We start from the raw sequence: 19,253 nt of genomic DNA on the forward strand, positions 1-19,253 counted from the left end.
GTCGAATAAATTATCAATTTCAGCCCATTTTAGAAAACCTCTTGTTATTTGTTAAATAAAAATTTAAATATGCGAACAATTGTAATAATGGACACTCAAAGGTACGAGTATTCATACCTGTGGTGTCGAGACAATGCAAATTACACGAAAGTACTTGTATCATTAAATAAATATTTGAAAAGCTAACATTTTAGTATTTTACTGATAAAAAATTTCAAAAACCAACTTCACTTATCAACTACAAATTTCTTAAATTCTTACTTGAAATAAAGTTATCACATAAACTTTATATTTGAATCACTAACTCTGTGGTTATTCATTATAATAAAATAAATAAAACAACTTTTTAATAAAGAAGCTTGTATAGCCTAAAGATACTGTTTTAATTATTTTATTAAAGTTAAAATATTTGTAATTTTTTAATTTGTTGCAACCGAGAGGGAAAACATTTTTAAGAACGGAATATGGGACTCAAGGCATTTACAGGGCTTATGACTTGTCATTGACTGGTTTAAATGGCCACTTTTTATACTGTGTAACATTCACCTGTTGCCTTAATACATTTGGATTCATTATATATATATATATATATATGTATATATATTATAATTTTTATTATTTAATTATGTAGGTGCTTCCACTTTCCATTATGTTGTATCCCAACTAAACACAGGGCCCTTGGCCTCAGAGTTTGGGATACGTCATTATTTTATATTTTTGTAAATGCATGTATTTTTATAAATAAATACTCGTAAATATATGCGCCATACAATATTCGAGAAAAGAGATGCCGACGTCTAATTATAAGAAAGATAAGTTTGTTTGTTTTTTTGCATATAGGTACCCCGTTTCATATTTAATATTTATTAAAAAGTTTTAAGAAGTGAAATAACTGCCATAAAAACGCATGCAATTTTTTTTTTGTTTGTTTCTGCTATTTCATGTTCGTCTAGACCAGCGTTTACTAACCTTATTTATCCACGGACCCCTAGGAAATAAAGCACAATTTTCAAAGACCCTCATAATAAAAAGAGTCACGACCCGCACGCACTTATTTCAGTAACTGACCAGCGATGCCATCTTGACGGATTTGCCGTCACATCTGGCGGATTGGAGTGCTCTTATAGCGGGAAAAATTTGTATTTAACGGGATTTTTAAGATGACGGAATTCCTGGAGGATTTGAAGAAATTAATGAAAGAAATGTTACAGAGGCATTTAAAAATGACAAGTTGGCAACACTGTCACTGACTCACTTCACTTCAGTCAGTCTCGCACACTGCTCGCTGTCGCACGTTCGCCGTGTTAAGTAAGCGCAGCGATTGCATTTATTGATTATTGTTAAATGGTCCAGAGATGAGACTGCGGACCACGGGTTGAGAAACACCGGTCTAGAGCATGACGCGTGACACACCTACTAGAACATTCCGGGTCTCCGACTATACAAAACATGTTTATACATAAACATAATATTGCCGATAACAATTCCAATATTAATTTTACCAAAAGTTTATCTAACTAATAATGAAGTCTCTTTATCGAAGATGATTGAAAACTGATTGTTATTTTATATGTTATTTTTTAAGTTTTCATAAGACTAAAGTTCACAGGCTTATTGTCATTCATTATTATACTAATACCTACCTACCACAATTTTTAAATCAGATACCCACTTAAAATTATTGATATTTTAATCATAGATGGGTGATTCTTTAAATATGCATACAAGGGTATCGAAGAGAGCGTAAAAAAAACATTTTCGAATTTAGTTCCTCATACGTTTTTTATTTGGTTTGAAGTATTGTCATGCCACTAATATGATTTGAACCGAGATTGGGCTATTATTTTTCGAGTAATTGATGTTCAAAATTTTTATCCGAACGGTAGTTCGTACCGTTCGGATAAAAAAGAACACGTAAATGGCAATTTAAATCCCATTGATGGTAATTATGTATGACGAAACGGTTATTTTAAATACAACGTAATATAAATAAAAAAACATTTGAAATGAACATAGTGTTAGTTTCATAAGCGAGAATAATTTTTATTTAAATTATTATGTAAATTACAACAACGCCATATTTATTTATATCGAATTTACATGTGATTTTAATGAGAACTTGTGTTTTCTTCGAGCTCGAGGTAAAAATTTGTCAAATTTGAAAACAAACATATCCATAAACATAAACATAAAACGAAACATTAAAAAATAATAACTGGAGTGAAATCATAAAACAGGAACACAAAATTCATTTGGCTTCAACTGGAAATATAATTAAAATAATGACTAACTAAGAAACTACCTCTTTAAATTGCGTTTTTTTTTAATATTGGTGATTTCGTAGTAGGTGTCTCTCATTTTAGTAAATTAGGACTTTTATTCTCTCGGGGCTCGATTTATACTTTTGTGACATGATTCGATGAAGATAATTTAAAAATCAAATTGTCCTCGACGTAAGACAAGAACGGGGGAGACCGGACCTTGCGTAAATTCCAGAAAAGTCACCGATATTGAATACGTTCAAAATCTAAATCAATAAAGGAATATACACGCATTTTATTGTATTTTATATCAGATAGCATTGTTGCATAAGAACCATTGTTGCCTTGCGGCTTCATCATATTTTCTGTCAACTACTTTGTTCTGTTTATCTGCCAACTACATCTGCTAATTATGCGTAGCGCAACGTTCCCATAGATTTGATATGATTGTAATTAATATTTAAGCAAACAAAACAACTAGTTTCTTTGAATATTAAAATATGTTTGGCTTCCTTTTGCCATGTGCTTTGACCGTTCCTTTTAACTCTTGTGATGTCACACTAGTCAACATACTATATCAGACTTGATATATCTATCTTTTTTTTTAAATATTAAGTTGTATTTTTTGCAATCTTCAAATGGACATTTTTACACCGGATTAAGAAAGCATTGCAATTAGCAATTTGTATCCCTATGGCGGAATTTAATACAAAAAGTATTTATCTTTGATATGCGAACAATGAATGTATTAGAGCACGAATATAGAACTCATAACTAGAAATAAAGAGACGCTGTTCTGTTGCCGGTGTTGAGAGAAACATATTTAGTCGGTTATTGACAGTAATGGGTTACGCACGCGTATAATATGAATGGCGTTTTTTTTTTTGCACCACAACAGGCCAGTCCCAATTACAGTGGTGAATTACATCACAGAACACCCAGGCTTGATGAAAATCACATTTTATTTATGTGTTCTCACCGGGAATCGAACCCGGAACAGGGCTTATGACCTGTCATTGGCTGGTTTAAGTGGCCATTTTACACACTGTGTAACATTCACTATTTTGCCTATGTTTGAACATCCATATTTCTTCAATTCTTCCATTTGTTGATTTTAATGAAGTTAAAGAGCTGAAACCTTTATTGATGCGAAGAGATTCATCTGACTGAATTATTTCACATACTAGGCAATGCCTGAAAACAATTTCCCAATTTTTCAACTTCTTCTTGGACCAGTTGGTTTCATTACAATATTTGAGTTTGATCAAACTTAGTACCCCCCTTGCAGGGCGAAAGCTGCGGAAGAGAAGGTCGTAACCGGGTGTGCGGTTCCTGTATTCGTCTCACGACGGATCACAGGGTCCTGCTGTCACACGGCTCCCAAACGAGGACCACCACCGATCGATATAGTACAAATAAGGAGTCAAAAACACGCGCGTGGACCAATTTAAAAATCGTCTTCATGAATGGTAATCAAAGGGAAACACAGGGACATTTTTTCACAGGACACGGAAAGTTCCGGGTGAGAACACTAAAATTAAATGAAATTTTTCTCAAGCCTGGATGTTCTGTTTTTTAATTCACCACTGTAATTGGGCCTCCTGGCCTGTTGTGATGCAATTTTTTATTTTGAAAAAAAAAAATTCTTAGAAAAACTCTATTAAACTTATTAACTTTAGTACATAACTGATAAAAATTTCGTATTAACTATATTGATTATTCTTTTCAAAAATTTATAATAAAAATCCAATCTTCAAAGTAGTTTTTAGGCATGTAAAAAATTACCAAAATCTGAGATTTGGGACACAAATGGTTATTCAATTTTCTATGGTTTTAAAAAAATAGGTAAGTAATGGTAAAAACAGTGTAGGGTACAAGTGTTTACTTTTAAAAACCGAATATTTTTTTTTGCTACGCTAAATCTAATATATTTTTGGCCATTTGCCGTACAATATGTACATTTTCAAAGAATCCCCATGTTCATATGGTGTTTGATAAGAATTTGCACTGTAGGTAAAAACAATATGTAATATTTCTTATACGATTCTATTTATCGAATTGGCGTTGTACCTATACTTACATTAAATCCAGCAATCAGTAAAATAACATAAAACTGGCAAAAATATTTTAACAGAGATTTAAATAAGTCACTAACATTACAAACAAAATAAAAATTCAGAAATGTAAACTAGAGAAGGTCGATTATTTGTTGTGGCTTTACCCTATAACTAAATGAAACATAAAGTTTGATTAGTGTATAATATGTAAAATATACGGTCAAAAGAGCGCATCTCGTAACTCTCAAAAAAAGAGACTAACTCTTGTGCTTGGAAAGTGACTTACACTGTTGTAGTTGTTTATTGTTAATTATAAGAGTTTATATAATTTTAAATACGAGTACATGAGAAAAAATTTGGTTATGTAAAGAAAAAACATTACACAATAATACATTCATACAAATTAAAATTTAATGTAGTTTTTACACGTGTTCAAAAAATTTCTTTAGGTTTAATTTAAATGTATTTATTGATATATTATTTTAAATAGTTTTTAGTTCATTGGGGAGATTATTATTATTTTTTACACCCCTGAAGACAAAGCTATTTTGACCATGACTTGTGTGAAATTTATGAATTTTAATATTATGTTGATATCTGAGTGACTTATTAATCTCAAATTCTTTTTAATTTTTTTTTATATATCTGTATAATATAATTTATTTTATAAAGAGTGTCTACTGAATGAACATTAAATATTTTAAATAGACTTTCCGTATTGAATGTTGAGGGTTTCTTTAGAATTATGGCAAAGACACTTAAAATCCTTTACTGTACATTAGTGCGAAGCAACTTAGAATATGCATCACAAATATGGAATCCTATGTACAATGTGCAGATATCACGCATTGAAAATATTCAAAAAAAATTCGTAAAGTTCATGTGTTTCCGGTTGAAACTTGAGTTTAAATCTGACCAGTATATTCATATATGTAAAAAACATCACCTACTGCCTCTGCAAAAACGTCGTGAAATAGCGGATATAATTTATTTACTTAAAATTGCCTCTGGTTCAATTGACTGTCCTGAACTACTTTGCAAACTTTCTATCAATGTTCCTTCCAAAGTTTTAAGAAATAACCCTCTTCTTCACATACCTCTTGTTTCATCTAATTATAGGCAAAATTCATATTTATGGCGAACTTTTAATAATTTTAATGTACTAAATAAATCATTTAACATAGATTTATTTGAAAATAATCTTAATAACGTGCGGCGTTTGCTTTCAAAATAACTCGTAGTATTTTTTTTCTTTTCTTTTAAATTAACATTTAATTACTATTCATTTTATGTTCGAGAATCTTTTTTAAATTACTGTGATGCTACTTGTGAAAACCTGTAATTGGCTTATTTGTTATTTGTTTTGTTATATAAATATGATATAATTATAGCTGTTGGTTATCCAAATAAATAAAATAAAAATAAAATAAATAAATAAATTACTTTAATAATTAATCTTTGTACTATTTTTAAGAGGGTTTAATATATTGGCAATTAAACCACCCTACAATACCATATTGTAACAAAGATTGTACAATTGAGTAATAAGCTATTTTTAAATAATTGATTTTTAAAATATTCCTTAATCTAATAAATATGTATATACATTTTCTAATTAGTTTAACTAGTTCACTAATATGGTCTTTCCATTTTTAGTTTTGGTCTATGTATACAGTGAGATATTTCATTTTATCTGTTGTACCAAGTACTGAACATGTAAGATCGCAGTAAGTTTTATTGCCTGATTCTAAATTTGTTGGTTAATAAAAAATGGGATGATTTTTGTCGTTTCCGTATTTAAAGATAATACATTTTTGTCAAACCATAATTTCAAATTAATTATAACGTCATTAGCTACTAAATTTAATGAGTATATCGATTTAAGATTAAATCACTCGTGTAAAATCAGGCAAAGTTATTTGTATTATTGTATTTTATCATTAGGATTATGTACCTTTACCGGTGAATTAATCGGGAAAGATAATCTATCGAACTATAATTACGTTTATTTATGGAAATCTCAAGAAGGTGTGTAATATAAAAGGTTGTAATATTTAATTTTTCATTAGTATCATTATCTATCCCACAGTTAAGTTACCATTAGTATCACGCAAACGAAACAAATATCAGAGGTCAGTGACAAACAAAAATATTTTTCATTTCATCGTATTTATTTCATCGTCATCATTCAATGTCCGTTCCCTAGTTGGAACATATATTTATTTATTTAACTTTTTGTACATAATGTTATTTGTACATTGGCGGACTTATTGCCAAATGGCAATTTCTTCCAACCAACCAATAAAATAAAAGTTTTATTTTTATAATTCAAGATTAAAAAGTTAAAAATATATAAAAATAGAAATAAATGTATTTGTTTATAAATTACCTCAAATCAAAACTATTACTCAATGGGAAAAAGGAATAAGCGGAAAGAGGAAAAAGGAAAGGAGGAGAGATTAAGGAAGAGAAAGGAGATGTTTCTTCAGACGTGATTTAAACAGAGATAATGTAGTAACATCTTTGATGGTGGATGGGAGATGATTCCACAGTCGAGCCGCATGGACACTATATGAGTTAGAGAAGAAAGAGGAATTGTGTATGGGTATTAAGAGAGTGCCTTGAGAATGAGAACGAAGAGGTAAACCATGAACTGATAAGCGTTGAAATTTTTCACACAGGTATATAAGAGCGTTAGGACTATGAAGTACATTGAACAGAAGTGAGAGGGAGTGATAGTCTCCCCGCTGTCTAATTTTGAGCCATTTCAGTTGCCTACGATAATCAGAAATGTGGTCATATTTCCTAAGACCAAAAATGTACCTTATGCATGTATTCTGAAGTCGTTCAAGTTTATCGAGTTGCTCACAGCTTAAATCAGTCATGGAAACATCAGCGTAATCTAGAATGGGTAGTAGTAATGCTTGTATAAGAGTGCATTTAGTACTAAGGGTAAGAATTTATGGGCATATAGTGTTCACAAAGAGCCTCCATGCATCTGTGTCTACTGCCAGCTCATGTGCGTCTTCCCAAGTCAGGTTCGCGGCCCGTAGTTCTGACATAAACTGCCAACGAGCAGTCGTCCAGGGATGGTATTCTAAAAGCAAAAGTGCACGTAGAAAACGCATTCATAACGCGTATTTACGTATTAAATACATGCTAACAGAGCGATCTCTTCGCGTGGAATTCCGTTCAGAATACCAGCCCAAGGGTGAAAATGCAACTATTTGAAAAATGTGTTATTGTCAACAACATTTTGAGTTTGTCCAAATTTTTGTAGACAAGGACTGGATTCAACTCCCTGGGGAGCTGTTTAAATTAACATATTACAACAGAGATGAAGAACATTTAAGATAAGGTAATATAGAAGTCTAGGCATCTACAGGGCTTATGACCTGTCAATGGCTGGTTTAAGTGGCCACTTTACACGCTGTGTAACATTCACCATTCTGCCATATTTGAACATCTATAAATAATTCAATCTCACCCGCATAAATAAAGGTTTCAGCTCTTTAACTTCACAAACATCAACAGATGAAAGAATTAAAGGAATATAGATGTTCAAATATGAGCAGAATGGTGAATGTTACACATTGTCTAAAGTGGCCACTTAAATCAGCCATTGACAGGTCACAAGCCCTGTAGATACCTAGACTTCTATATTACCTTCTCTTAAATGTTCTTCATCTCTGTTGTAATATGTTTATGTGTTATTGTCGCTTTTTATTTACATTATATACATGCGGAAACTGTATTGGAATTTTATATTCAATATGTATTCGTTTTATTGTGACTGTGTTTTTTCTTTATAAATTAATCAAAAGTTGCATACATTCGATCAAAATTATCATAAAAAGTTGTAAAAATTGTTTATTAGTTAAAAAATGTATCCCTTGGAAAAATACAAAAAAAGGTACCTATTGACTTATGTATGTATTGTAACAGATTATATGATTTTGACTTTTGATTTTTCCCAAAAAAAGTCAATAATATACATACATTTGAATACCCGTTTGCCAATTTAAAAATCAAATTTGAAACTCATCCGGGTTCAATGATAGTTTGGGCACATTACCAGATTCACGATGAGGAATGTAATCGCCGCAACCGCCGCCATGGCGCTGCTGCTGGCGTCGGCGTCCCCGTGCTCCGCTGAAGACAAGGCCTGCGACCCGAGCGCCTCGTGGGCGAGTGGCACGCACGTGCCCAAGGAGATTTGCTCGGGACAACTCATGTTCGAGGACAACTTCGACTACCTCGACAACTACAAGTGGCAGCATGAGAACACCCTCTCTGGTGGTGGCGTGAGTTGAGTTCTTGTTTCTTCGTCAGCTGATGAGCAATATGTCACGAGTGATAACTGAATGAACGACTAACAATGATGGCTCTGCAGTTGCAACAGCGCGCGGCTTTAAAGGGGACTTTATCGAAAATTGGTTACAATAAAAATATTTCTTTAGGCGTGATTAGGAATAAACATATTTTTGCATCGATTAATTTATGTATGAGATATAATTCGATTCGACTATTTACAACATATCAATTTCGTTTTCTAATTGGTATAATTACAGTTTATTGTTCAAGTAAACATTTGTGTTGTTATCATGTGTCTAAGCAAAAATTTTAAAATCCAGTTTCGGGTGGCAGAAAATTTCCTCATTCGTTTCATGAATTTATCTCGATGTTTGTCCAATAATGACTTAATAATGTTTTGATTGATTAGGCAGCTTACAGGTATGTAGGTATACCTATCTAATAATTAGTATTGGATAACATTGATAATTCCAATTAGATTACTCACGAATTTGTTATTTCCATATATGCTTACATAGCACTTTATTTTTGTTCGCTATATAAAGGAAAATTGTGACACTGTCGCGTTGAGTTAAGACAAAAATTATCCCGTTGATATTCAGGAATATAATTATTATTTTCTCAAATATCGAGTCGCCATTTTTTATCGAACATTACCGCATTGCTTCCGTGCGCCTTGAACGTAGACCCCTATATGTAATGTAGGTGAGTAGCCCTTTTCATAAGTATTTTTCCAGAACTGGGAGTTCCAGTGGTACAACAATAACAGAACCAACAGCTTCGTTAAGGACGGGGTCCTTCACATCAGACCGAGTCTCCTGTCAGACCAAACCGGAGAGGGCTTCCTGACTTCAGGAACTCTGGACATAGAAGGTGGTGCCCCCGCTGATCGGTAATGCTTTACATTTATAATGAGTAACAAACAAATTAAAATCCAAATAATTTCGTTTATTTTATTTTCAACAATATTTCAGGTTTCTCCGAATCGTTGTAGACATGTACCTACCTAGTGCCTGCTGAATTTAACCCTTGGGGGATTTTATCAAGGTTTACAGACGTTTCGGCGAAGATTTTAAATAAATTTGAGAAAGGAATAGAAGCCTAGAAATGTACAGAGCTCAATCAAGGATTCAACTCTTTTAGAAAATCAATAGATTTAACCCTCCGATGGTCACAACATACACTTAGCATTTTTTTTTGCCGGTGACAATATCGCCCCTACCATATCTTCCTAAGTCTAGGTAATGCTCCTGTTAGTCAGAAATCTGGAATCGTAGAGCGAGCGCACGACGACCTTTTTAGTGCATACGTCTGTGAGACACATTGCGAGCATTCGTGTTATATTTTGTGAATTGGGTTTTTTATATTTTAAAAATTAATTAATGTTTTTCGTGTGTGTTTTCAAGATTATTTTTTTTTATCAAAAAAAAAAGATATATTCAAGTTTATTCTGCGAGATACATTGCGACCATTAAGGTTATACAATAGTATGTCACCATAATATTTTATTGTTGATATTTTTTTTAAACATATCAGAATTTGCTTATGATAAATCATATTTCTTGATATATTTTTTTTGGGATGGCCAGCAAAAATGACTAGGTGAGACAAAAAAAAAAAAGGTTATTGCTAGAGGTGTCCATTCCGTCAGTATACCTTCTAAACTTAATAAATATGGAATTATATACGCCCTAGCTGATGTTAGCTTATAGCTAAGAACTCAACCAGATAGCCCTTATCTTATTGATGTAGTAAGGAGACTAGTGTTCACGATTTAAAATATAGGGCAAAATATCACAGCAGAAAATTTGTTTTCAAAAATTAAATACTTGTGAAAACCAGTTCGGATTACAGGCAGCTCTATCAACAGATATGGCAATATTTTCTGTAAAATAAATAGTCGCTTACTTTAAATTTTTTTTTTAACTAATACGTACGTGTGCTTTCTGGATCTGAGTAAAGCGTTTGACCGCGTAAATCGTAAAATATTGTGGAATAAAATGGTGAAGAGAAGAATTCCATCGTGTATTATTAATACTCTGGCAACTTGGCACACACAATAGGAAAATGTTGTAAAATGGGGAAGACAAGGAGGCTGTCTGTCTCCGGCGCTTTTAATGTATATCTGGATGATCTCACCGCGCTCCTTAATTCAACCAAAGTCGGATGTTATATGGATGATTGAACGGCGTCGATGCTAACAATATTAATTATGCAAATGATAAGGCATTGACCCCATCTATAATGGTATGCGATTGTTGGTCAATATTTACTCAAATTATGCCAACAGCAACAGTATGATTTACAATGTAAAAAAATCTACCTTACTTACATTGAAACACAACAGGTAATTTTTGTGCACCCATCACCACCCGTATTCCTGGACAACAACAGTTTAAAGGTAACTGCAAAAGTAAAGTATCTAGGGTACATACTGAAAATACGCAAAATTTGCCGGTTGATGCCGCCCGTCAATTAATAAATGCGTTTGTAGTGTCTAGAGTCGATTATTGTAATGGTATCTATGCAGGTCTACCAATGAACAAAATGACTCGCCTACAATCTGTATTGAATGCCGCAGCGAGACTTATTTTCGGAATCTCTAAGTTCAGTCATATCACTTCACTACTTTGGGAACTACACTGGCTACGTTTTCCACAGAGGGTCGAATACAAACTCTGTTGGCTTATGTATAAGTCACTGCACAACTCGGCTCCGGAATATCTAAGGGAACTATGCATTCCAGATGAACTAGCTGACAGGCGTCTCACTACGTCTACGGCGAGAGGAAAAGTTATTATACCTCTACGCAAACAGCGCACTTAATTTAGTGAACGCGCATTTGCGGTCGCAGGCCCTATGGCATGGAATGCTCTCCCTGCAGAGGTGCGAGGCTGTGAAAGTGAAGTGATGTTTCGGAAAAAACTTAAAACCCACTTGTTCTCTAAATCATTTGAATAAATCCGTAGCACGTGACAGCAAAATAAATTATTTTAATTAAATAACAAATTTAAAAGCTTCAATTAAATTAACTTAACAATAGAATCACCATGTAAAGCGCCCTTGAGGTATTTTATTACGAAAATGGCGCTATATATGTTATCCATAATAATAATAATAATAATAATAATAATGACTGATGATTGTAAAGATGATCAGGACATAGAGAGACAGAGAAGAGCCATCAATGTCAGGGCCTCTACGCTAGCAAGTCGCTTCTTTCAGTGCAGTGACGAAGTGGAGAAAATCCGCTTTACATCGTATTTGATGTCGCATGTATACAGCGGAACTATGGAGCAATTATACGCAAGCAGCGTGGAATAAATTAAGGGTTCACCTTTAACAATGCATACAGGCAATTATTTGGACTGCCTAGGTACTGCAGTGCCTCCGAAAAGCTTACAGCTGGACGGTTAAACACCTGTCCTTCACCAAAGAGCCTGGAGCATAGGCTCCCATAGGGGAACGCCTGAAAAGCTCCAACAACACGCTTTTCCAAGCCACTTCAGGGTAAATTCATTCACCCCTGTTCGAGCTATGGCTATAAATGCTGATACTACAAGCACATTATAAGATAATTCATTTTATTTTATCTCACTTATGCAAAAAATCATTAAATTATTATTTTATTTTTATTCTATTTTTTTCCTTTCTCTCCATACAAGTAGATATTTTTTATTCATTTTTGTTTTGTACTTTAGTTTCAGTTTCAATCTTTCAAATTTTTATTTAATATGAAATATATATTTTGTAAGTTATCTCTACATTGTTATATCAAAATTAAATATGTTTTTGTTTTCTATGGTAGAATTGGCTCTGCAATATTTAGCCATTTTACTGGAATAAAATTTATTAACATTATAAACTATTACAATTTCAGTTGTACCAACCCTGCTTATTTTGGATGCTCCCGTACTGGTTCACCTGACAATATTTTAAACCCCACGAAAAGTGCCCGTCTCCGCACTGTACAATCCTTTAACTTCCGATATGGCCGTGTTGAAATCTCAGCCAAGATGCCTGCAGGAGATTGGCTATGGCCAGGTACGAATCCATTCCATTCTTTGTCTTTTGCGCAAAATGTGAAATATTAACTTGTATCATACCATATTATAATCAAGTTTATCCGCTTTAACTAACAATTAATATTTTATCGTGTAGCGATTTGGCTCATGCCCTCGTACAACCATTACGGCACATGGCCGTCTTCAGGAGAGATCGATATGATGGAGTCTCGCGGTAACAGAGACCTGACAATAAACGGAGTGAACATAGGAGTACAGCAAGCAGGATCTACCATGCACTTCGGACCATATCCCGGACTCAACGCCTGGGATAGGGCACACTTCGAAAGAAACGACCCAGCGGGCTTCCACACCTCCTTTAAAAAATATCAACTGGAATGGACACCAGGTATGTAACCATTTTAATTATAATCGTTTTTAAACCTTTTAACTAAAATAAAATTATGTAATTTAGGTATAGATAAGTTTATTTCTTTTGTACGAATACCTCCCTACATAAAACATTTCCTTTTTCTGCATAAACACCTCACTAGGCACAACCCGTACATACATTTGACTCATATTCAAACAAACAAACCCATTACCATTAGTATGCCCCACCACATTATATTTGTATGCAGATCTCGATTATGCACGCAGATAGATTATTCTGACTTTTGAAATGTCCTAGTATATTTTGTTATGCCATGTCTGTCCTGAGACAAGACTGATCTTCCTCATTTTTGCATACATGAAAATTTACACTGAAAATCTTTTGATCTTTATGTTTGCTGTCTATTTGCTCTACATGTCCAAACCAATGTTGCAACCCTTTCTTGATTTGTTGATTATGCTTGTCTCAGCCTTGCATACTAGGTGGAACTCAACATTCGTGATCTTATCATAGATAGTTTACTAATGTTATTATTAATTGCACATTCGTCTGAAATACTGTATTATTTATATTATAAATATGGTATATTTTTGCACCTTTTTTCAATTTCATACTTTGCTTAGAGTCAGTGCCAGAACTTCATTGTGAACTGCTTATTTTACCTACCTACTGAGACAAATATTTATTTGTTAACTACTTTCAATATCTTTCTTTGCATCCTACGTTCTCTTCCATTCACAACGACACTTGGTACATCTCACTCTATCTTTAGACAGTTTTCTTACTCTCTCAACTCTCAAGAACAATTTTACCCTCCATTTGTCCAACGCCGAATACACATAGAATTTACCACGAATTTACCCTGTGCCCGGCCTATTTTTGTGAAATTCCATGCTTTGTGAAGGGTTTCTTAAACGTGTCATAATCATGAAAATGCTAGGTTAAATCAATTCTAGCTTCTCGTATTTTTTTGGAACAATTTAATAAGTCATTTTTGCATGAAAGCTTTACCAACATTGGCCTTTATGGAAAGCCACATTGTAATGTTCGCACATATACCTACAGCGCCTCACTCCTTTTTTGTGCTTTGTATCCCGGAGCCGTGTAAACACGTGATTATAAAAACCACGCGTTGCGTCCCGGTCCCGGGTTTTCACGTAGTTTACCAGCAGCGAAAAAGTACTAATAAAAGTCGCTAGATGTCAATAAAAGGCACTTTTTTAAATAGCTGGTAAATCATGTGAAAACACGGGACCGGGACACAACGCGTGGTTATATAATCACGTGTTTACACGGCTCCGGGATACAAAGTGTTAAAAGGCTGATAGCTCTACAATTTTCTCATTCCACTTTAGTACCCTATCTCTTATATACGAGCATAACAGGAGCCTACTCCAATCTGGGAGAATCTATTCCTTCTCTAAACATCAGGTCGATTAACTTCTGCAGCAATACAAAAATTATTTCACCACCCGCCTTTATAAACTGTGACAAATTTATATAATTCTTCCTCTTTTTAATTTAACATCCTATTTTAGTAAAAGACGTTATATTATTTGGTGGATAAATCATAGGTAAATATTATAATATAACTACATATTTAGTAATAGAATAGGATTTATATTATTTAACATGAAAAATCACATTCAAATATTAATTTTAGTTTATACTTTTGGATACCATAATTATCTCTAAGGTAACCTAATAATCCGAAATATTAATGTTATATTCATTTTAAGCAAGTGGCTTAAAACTGGAACGCTTAAATCTATTCTAACGAAATTTAGTTGTTAGCGCACTTTACCTTTTCCGAAACAAATCTAGTCCATTTTTTAACCCAATGAGATCAGCTCTTGTGGCAGCTTATTCCAACCATCAACAACCCGATTGCACAGTAAATGCTTCCGTAGATTTAAATTGACTATCGTTTTCTCCAACCTGAGACTGTGGCCTCGAAGACGAGCATCTTGTTTAAGCGTGAACACGGGATTCAAATTTAGGTAGCAATAGTAACTGTGGAGTATACTGTGTGCTATGTGTCTCTATCAGGTCACCCCTTTCTCGCCTTTCTTGAGGGTAGGTCTGATTTAGAATTTGTATATTTTTAGTGGCATATTCGGTGTTATATATGCGAAGGCTTCTTTTAACAAGTAGATTGAATTGGATTTTTTTGTTATGTTCAATATGTGACAATGCCATTTTAAATCATTTGTTATTGTTATTCCAAGGTATTTTTGTTGTTTTACAGCCTTCAAATCTACACCATTTGAATTATAAATAAGTTTGGGGTTTTTTGAGTCGATATTAAAAACTGTAGATTTGATAACATTGAGTGTGAGAAGCAATTTCTTAGTGCATTCATGAATACTGTCCAGCATAACATTAGAAAAAACACACACATTTTCTTGCAAAATTAAATGGTTTGATGTTTAGATATTTTTTTTTTTTAAATTGCGTTCTTATGATTTACCAAACTTGAAATATTGGCCATTTTCAACATGTTGTAAATAACTCCCTATTGGGAAATAGGAATCAAGTTGTGGTAGAGGGGGGTTCGAACCTCGGACCTCTGATCTGTGAGTCCGCGGAACTAGCCACAGGACCACAACCTGGGTATTTTTATTGAGGTTTACACATTTCTTAAAATTAAATGTTAAGAAAAAAAATCATGTATAATACAATAATGTATAAAATTCCTTAATATGAAAATTTGTCTCTTTCGATACAAGCTTGTGTTGAAGGATACGAATGTAATAAAATAGAAACGAAATTAGCTATTATAGCCCTTAAAATGTAACATGATTAGAATGGCGGCTTCCGTGGCGTAGTGGTCAGGACGCTTGACTCACGCACGGAAGGTTCCGGGTTCGATTCCCGGTGAGAACACAAAAAATAAAATGTGATTTTTCTCAAGCCTGGTTGTTCTGTAATGTAATTCACCACTGTAATTGGGCCTCCTGGCCTGTTGTGGTGCAAAAAAAACTGAAGAAAAAAAAAACGACAGTTGTCAGAAAAAGTGACGACATAACTTTGTAGTAACGTCAAAGAAGTTATTTATATTGACACACTAAAAATCATTTGTATCCGACGTGTTAATTTATTTTTTTAATACAATGCTTGAAACATAAACCAACATTTATATATAAAATCAGCTTTAAAACTAAAAGAAAACAAAAATAAACTTAATTATTAACGACGTTTTCACAAGGTTACATCATTTTGCAAACGTTAGAGATGGGACAAATTGATCAATGTAAATTGATCGAATAAAAAAATAATTAATTTGATGTTGTTCATGAAAAAAGTATAAATGTCTCATTTTTTGGTGAATAATTATGTTAAACACACTATAATAGGCTTGTTTTTGTTTCATGGTTGCATGAAATAACTGACGAAAACGATTTGATCAGTGGTCAGTAATTTCCCATCACTAATGAAATTAGTATGACAGCTCTCATTCTAATCGAGCTATATTTTAAGGACTATGGACTAATAATAAATAGTACTTTGTAGTTGACAAATAATTTGGTAAAGTAGAATATTAATTTGGTTCGTTTAAGATTACATGAAGTTCAGCATTGATGGTGATGAGCTAGGAAGAGTTACTCCGCCAGCAGGGGGATTCTGGGCGCATGGAGGCTTTGAAACGGCCGCACCTAAAGTTGAAAACCCTTGGAGGTTCGGAAGCAAAATGGCACCTTTTGATCAAGAGGTAAAGTATATTATTTATTTATTTATTATCATTATATTACATACACAAAATTATAATTTATGTAAAGTTGCTTTGACTGTCTAACTAGGGTTATTTACCCCGTTCTAAAACAGTCAAAAAATATAAAAAACAGTAATCAATTTATAGAAACAGTTATAAAGATACAGGACAAAGTGAAAAACAAAGTAAAAAATGGAGTAAAAACATGGTAAAAAATGTAGTAAAAACAGAGTAAAATGTAATAAAAACATAGTAAAATTGTAGTAAAAACATAGTAAAAGTGTAATAAAAATGTATTAAGAAAAAAAACGTAGCAAAAAAAATAATTTATAAAAACAAAGTCATAAATGCAGTGAAAACATAGTAAAAAAAACCATGAAAATAGATAAATATGTCTGTAAAAATATTTTGAAACTCAGTAAAATGCGAAATAAAAACAGAATACATAGTAAGAAACATATTTAAAGTCATAATAAAAAAATGAATGTATGTTGTATAGCAAAAAGCATATTTAAAGAAAGAAAAAAAAAACAGCATTTTAAAAAATAAAGTAAAATATGTAATAAAATAAAATAATTATGGACATTGAGTTTACGCAAAATATGTTTAAAACGAGTAAAAATAAGTGTTAACCGTACTTTGTTTTTTTAGTTTTATATTATCCTAAATCTGGCCGTTGGTGGAACTAATTTCTTCCCAGACAACGCAAACAACCCGGATCCTAAGCCATGGAACAATAACTCACCGACGGTAATTCAAAACTTTATTTTAATCCAACAGATGTATATAGAAGACAATTCTCTCCAATTTATGTATCCACAAGCCTTTTCAAATGTTCATATTTTTAAAAACGCATAATTTTTTGAGTAAAAATTGAGTGGGCGAATAATGAACTGTAAAACAATAAGGTAATAATTATTCATCTCATTATGCAATGGTTAGCACGTTTGGCTACATATGTGATCAATTTTCTTTGAGTCCGCGTCGGATTCCTGACAAGGTCGGGTGTTTTTTCAGTATTTCGTAGTCCCAAACGGACTTCTGAACTTAATCTTATTCTTTCTTATGGCATAATAGGATGGGGAGAAGCCTAAAATAATCATATTAAGCCTTTAGAAACAGTTCTTCATAAAAATTCAACTTTTCCCTCCATCCAATTATTTCAGGAAGCTGAGCTTTTGAGGCTACAAGAAATCTATTCCCAGCAATGTCTAAAATATGTTTTTATGGGCCAACATTTATTTTCTAAAACTTCTAATAGATCTTGTCAAAGATTGAATAGTTTACTTGAAATCCCCTATTGTAAATCCAGACTCGGGCAAAGACACTCGTTTTTCATAGCTCCAAAATTGTTCAATACATTTCATAAGTTGTTGATTTGGATTTGTTGAAATTATGGATTTTTTAATAAATAGCATATACTTTTATCATTTTTATTGTCAAAAATATTGTGTTCTAATATTAGCATTTATTTTTTATTTTTTGATATCTATCGTTTTCTTCAAGTAGCTTTTATTTAAATTTCAAATAAAATGTGTACCCACACACAGGACATGCCTTTGTGGGATTTTTTGCGGTGTTTATTTAATAGTTTTTTTTTGTATTTATAACTTATTTATACCTGTTGTAAAACGCAAAGAAAAAAATGTACTCAATAAAATAAAAAATCTTTTCAGCAATAATAATATTTAACATAATTGTGTAATGATGACTTATGTTTATATTTTTATTTAAAACACATACAGGCAATGAAAGACTTCTGGAGTGGAAAATCTAAGTGGCTTCCAACGTGGAAACTAAATGAAAATGACGGAGCAGATGCTTCTCTTCAAATTGATTATGTTCGAGTATGGGCTCTGTAAATCTTTGAAAAAATCAAATACTGTAATAATGTTTTTTTTTAAGAAATAAAATAATTACAAAAAACAAAATTTATCCATTTACATCCATATATGAGCAACCACCAGCTCGCGGGTTGGATCCGGCCCAAAGCTATTTTGTCCGGCCCAAAATCATCTCGACGAAGTAATAGAGAAAGAAATTAATAGTTCCAGGGAGCGAATAATGGAAATGGCATTGCGTATAATTCTTAAGGAAGATAAAGAAAATAAGGAAAATCATTTGTCTTTTTGACAGCACTTATACGTGTGAACAATTTTTTTCAAAGATGTAACACGCTAAATCAAAAATTTGAACAAGTATAAAAGACGAAAATCTCAAAAATTCTATGCGATTATCCTTAAGCAATACCAATGCCAATATTTATAGTCTCGTAATTCAAGTAGAAGGCCAATCTTCACACTAAACTTTTAAATCAGCATATAACTTTAATATTATGTCTTTCATTATATAATTAAAAATATATATGAACAGTAGCAACGTGTTTTATTTAATTTAATATTACTTTATTTTGTTTAATAAATAATTTGGTCCGGCCCTTGACTCGGAGACATAATGATAATTTGGCTCCAGACCGAAAAAAAGTTGGCCATGCATAATTTACATAATAAT

The 19,253-nt window shown here is 32.7% G+C and overlaps 1 protein-coding gene across 1 annotated transcript; it reads left to right on the forward strand.

Annotated features, from left to right (window-relative positions):
• The first annotated feature begins 8,403 nt into the window (after window positions 1-8,403).
• On the forward strand, window positions 8,404-19,027 carry LOC148280428 (beta-1,3-glucan-binding protein-like). Its single transcript, XM_088228378.1, has 7 exons — window positions 8,404-8,622; window positions 9,370-9,524; window positions 12,513-12,676; window positions 12,794-13,045; window positions 16,591-16,742; window positions 17,394-17,492; window positions 18,488-19,027. The coding sequence occupies exons 1-7, from the start codon at window positions 8,404-8,406 to the stop codon at window positions 18,602-18,604; spliced, it is 1,158 nt and encodes a 385-aa protein (XP_088084504.1). The 3' UTR covers window positions 18,605-19,027.
• The last annotated feature ends 226 nt before the right edge of the window (window positions 19,028-19,253 follow it).

The sequence above is a fragment of the Micrasema longulum genome, unplaced genomic scaffold, assembly GCF_059751315.1.
Source record: "Micrasema longulum isolate JH-2025_06_02 unplaced genomic scaffold, ASM5975131v1 h1tg000580l, whole genome shotgun sequence".
Lineage (NCBI taxonomy): Eukaryota > Metazoa > Arthropoda > Insecta > Trichoptera > Brachycentridae > Micrasema > Micrasema longulum.

Excerpts from the sequence above, each read along its gene's own strand:
- LOC148280428 (XM_088228378.1), top strand. The coding sequence starts at position 8,404 with ATGAGGAATGTAATCGCCGCAACCGCCGCCATGGCGCTGCTGCTGGCG. Across the intron at positions 13,046-16,590 it reads TCAACTGGAATGGACACCAG|ATTACATGAAGTTCAGCATT; the intron begins GTATGTAACCAT and ends GGTTCGTTTAAG. Across the intron at positions 16,743-17,393 it reads TGGCACCTTTTGATCAAGAG|TTTTATATTATCCTAAATCT; the intron begins GTAAAGTATATT and ends TTGTTTTTTTAG.